We start from the raw sequence: 4,088 nt of genomic DNA, 5'->3' as shown, positions 1-4,088 counted from the left end.
GCATATGAAGAGGCAATACTTTCCGGAGCTCCTAGGGCAGCCCCCGTTTATTTGTGGTGGCCACATAAGAAATATTTAAAAATTCACTACACGGTTTCTAACACGTTAACTGTACGGAATACTAATTACACTCGTATAATTGAAAATGTAGTGATTTTGAACAACATATTACATACCATTTACAAACCGAGTCTCCTAGATGTCAACATACGTGCTTTGTGCATATGGGATGGAATGGACAGGATTAATTTTTATGAGTTCTCGACTATTCAAGCAGCTATAACTGAATATGGTTTGTGGAAGTTCTATGCTTTGTATGATGCAATTCGTCATGATACCTCAATACTTCTTACAGGACATAGACTCTTTGGGGCCTTATATTATGCCCACCACAATGGAATGTGCAACCCCAACTGGGGAGCAGCATATGTATGTGTAACAAATTATCACATATTTTTAGCTGCAGCTATTTCAGCACATATAGTAGGTCATAGTTTGGGCATCCGACATGATGTACCCGGTTGTTATTGCTTTCGAAGAGAACACTGTGTCATGTCTCCTGTACCTGGTTTATTGGATATGATGAGCAATTGTTCTTATGCAAGATTGCATCACTGGATTTCTGGTTGGGATCCTTGTTTGAGCATACCAAATGTCCCATACAGAAATTTTCCTTATGTAGCTGCTCGTTGTGGTGACCTAATTGTAGATCGGAATGAACAATGTGATTGTGGCTCCTTAAAACAATGTTCTAAGAATAAGTGTTGCAAGACCAATTGTGTCCTTTTCCGTGGCAGTGATTGCAGTGAAGGACCCTGCTGTGTTAACTGCAAATTTGCTCAACCTGGAACGATTTGCAGAGACCAACTTGGTATTTGTGATCTGCCAGAATACTGTGATGGGAAAACGCATAATTGTCCAAATGACATGTACACCCAAGATGGAACCCCCTGTTCAGCATTAGCTGTTTGTGTGAGAGGAAACTGTAGTGACCGTGACATGCAGTGTCAATCCCTTTTTGGCTTCCAAATTAAAGATGCTTCACCGAAGTGTTATGAACATTTGAATATACTAGGTGACCGATTTGGCAACTGTGGAGTGAGGGTGTCACAAGGAGGAGGAAGACCTTTTAAATGTGAAGAAGATGATGTTCTTTGTGGAATGCTGCACTGTAGTAATGTCCATGAAATTCCTGGTGGAGGTGAGCACACTACATTTCGTCATATAATAATACCAGGTGTTACAGAAGAAAAATGCTTTGGATACGACGCACACCATGGGACAGATACGCCAGAAATGGGGCTTGTAGTGGATGGTGCAACATGTGGCCCAGGAAAATACTGTTTGAAACAGAATTGTACTTTTTACGAAGACATGGGTTTTGACTGCGATGTCAAGACATGCAACTTCAGAGGGGTGTGCAACAACAAGAAACATTGTCACTGTATGAAAGGTTGGAAACCGCCATCGTGTGATGAGAGAGGATTGGGTGGTAGTATAGACAGTGGTCCCCCACCTGACAGAGAAGTAGGTCTCACACCCAAAATAATTGTGAAGGTAAACAAGGCAGTACTTCTACTGACTCTTCGCTTAATTCTTTTTGTGACTTCAATCATCATTGGTAGGTTTCATCATTTAGAAGAGATACCAGAAGAAGAGAGACAAAGAAAACCCCCTAAACGCAAGTAAATACTAACTGGAATGCACCAGATGGGGAAAATCACATTGGCATATATAAGGAGAAATGATCAATAATGTGATAATTACATAATCTTATAGCCATTCTGAAATTGTCATCTGAAAATAAAATGGCAATTTAAAAAAGTTCTGTGTGTTTAAATTTATTTAACGTTTCCTGTCTAGTCATATTCTTATTATTATTAGAGATGATAGTAGAGACTCTTAGATTCATTAACAAGAAGACCAGTACTCTTCTAAGATGTGGATTCTAACATTTTATAGATGCCTGCATAGCAAATCTTGTTTGCTCTGGTATGCACTGGTTTTAACGAGTTATTGGACCATTTCCCAATTGGTTATATCCTAGACTATTGTTCTTTGTTCATTTTATTGATACTGTTAAACAAATAGCACTTATTTATTTTTAATTTTAAAAAAAAAATTTTTTTTTTCAACGTTTATTTATTTTTGGGACAGAGAGAGACAGAGCATGAACGGGGGAGGGGCAGAAAGAGAGGGAGACACAGAATCGGAAACAGGCTCCAGGCTCTGAGCCATCAGCCCAGAGCCTGACGCGGGGCTCGAACTCACGGACCGCGAGATCGTGACCTGGCTGAAGTCGGACGTTTAACCGACTGCGCCACCCAGGCGCCCCTTTTAATTTTTTTTTAAATGTTTATTTATTTTGGAGAGAGACAGAGTGTGAGTGGGGGAGGGGCATAGAGAGAGGGAGACACAGAATCCGAAGCAGACTCCAGGCTCTGAGCTGTCAGCACAGGGCCCGATGCAGGGCTCAAAACCACAAACCGTGAGATCATAACCGGAGACGAAGTTGGACCTTAACCGACTGAGCCACCCAGGCACCCCTAAACAAATAGCATTTAAAGTAACAGTTGGGAAATACAGTGTGAACATAAGAAATTTTGTGTCATGGGACATGAGTGTCAACAGATCTACCACCTGCAAAATATGTGCCCTTGGACAAAGTCTTAGGCTGTGACAGTTTCAAGGTTCACGTTCCACTGGGAAATGAAATGCACTTTGCTAGGATTTTGTAATGATCAAAAGAAAGCACCTAAGAAGGGTCTCGCACATGTTAAACATGTAATACATGCCATTATTCCCATTTTCTCATTATTACTCTTGGGTTTTGCTAAACCTGAGGTATTCCAGTATAATGAGTTTGGCATTGTATCTTTGTTATAAAACCATCATCTGAGGAGCCATCTATTACTGACTGATGTATTACTGCTTAAGGCTTCTGGTAACTGAAGTTGTAGTAACTCACATACAAATCTTAGGAAGTATCTGAACAGAGCCTGTCTGTAAAGTACAGGGTGGAACTGTCTGATACATGTACAGAGAAAAAACTTACACTAAAGGAAACAGGAAGCAATCACTTCAGAAATCATGCTCGAGAAGGGGGTCTCGTAAGTGACGTGTGGTAGACTTGTGCTATGTAAATGCCTTAGGCCTCAGATCCAATTTCTTTCCAAAAATATGGTGTCCAGATGAGAATAGCACCAAAGGGTAGAGGAAGGATACAGCAGTAGAGAATCAATAAGAATGCCACTCTGCACCGTTGTAATCTGTCCATTTTTTATAGAGCTCTTACTCAGCACTTCTTGTCCAGATAGCTTATCTGGTAGAGTGATCTGGTTCCCTGGTCTCAGTGGCGTGAGCCCCTGTTTACTGTGCCCTTGTCAAACTTGTGTTTCTGCATTTGCACTTGGCACCAGTATCTACCATCTACTAATGAATAAATCATGGGAATAAAAGGCCCAGCATAGGGAATATAGTTAATGATATTGTAATGGATTGTATGGTGACAGATGGTAGCTTCACTTGTGGTGAGCAAATCAGGATGTATGGATAAATAGAATCACTGTGATGAGTGACAGGCTGCAAACACCCCCACCCCCACCCCCACCCCCACCCCCAGGGGGATATGTATGTTATTCCTTGGGCACTCCTGGCTGCCCAAGAACAAAGGAGAGGGGGGAAACAAATGGTTAACTGATAGAGATCACAGTTCTTCAGGACATGAGTCTCCATCAGTTTACAAATATCTTAGTAAATTACAAGAAAAAGACAATATTATCAATAGTCTAATCTCCAGAAACCTATAGACTCAGTTTCCTGGAGCCTCAACATCACCCTCTCCTCCATAGTGATGTGGGGAACAAAGGCAAGAAGGAAATGGCAGGTACAATTAAATTTTCTTATAACCTGCAGCCCACTGACAAATACTTGAGGCTGGCAGAGTAAAACGTTTCTCCAGTAACTCCCTACAGTCTTAATGTTAATGCCTTACTAGAGGAAAAACATCTTTAGCTTGACAATAGCAAGGCCTCAGGAATTTTAGAAGTCCTCTTTAGCATATCAAAGTCCCTCTGGAGGCCTCTCTT

At 41.1% G+C, this 4,088-nt stretch overlaps 1 protein-coding gene across 1 annotated transcript; it reads left to right on the top strand.

Annotated features, from left to right (window-relative positions):
* Positions 1-552: 552 nt before the first annotated feature.
* Positions 553-1,689, top strand: LOC124512256 (disintegrin and metalloproteinase domain-containing protein 30-like). Its single transcript, XM_047079745.1, has one exon. It carries the CDS (start codon positions 553-555, stop codon positions 1,687-1,689), a length of 1,137 nt encoding a protein of 378 aa, XP_046935701.1.
* Positions 1,690-4,088: the final 2,399 nt, after the last annotated feature.

This window comes from Lynx rufus, unplaced genomic scaffold (assembly GCF_022079265.1).
Source record: "Lynx rufus isolate CCGP_SWC_20201006 ecotype Redwood Valley unplaced genomic scaffold, mLynRuf1.p SCAF_17, whole genome shotgun sequence".
Lineage (NCBI taxonomy): Eukaryota > Metazoa > Chordata > Mammalia > Carnivora > Felidae > Lynx > Lynx rufus.
Note: the sequence above shows the minus strand (reverse complement) of the source record. Positions and strands in the feature narration are given on the sequence as shown.

Coding starts and splice junctions, on each gene's coding strand:
- LOC124512256 (XM_047079745.1), top strand. CDS start 553: ATGTCTCCTGTACCTGGTTTATTGGATATGATGAGCAATTGTTCTTAT.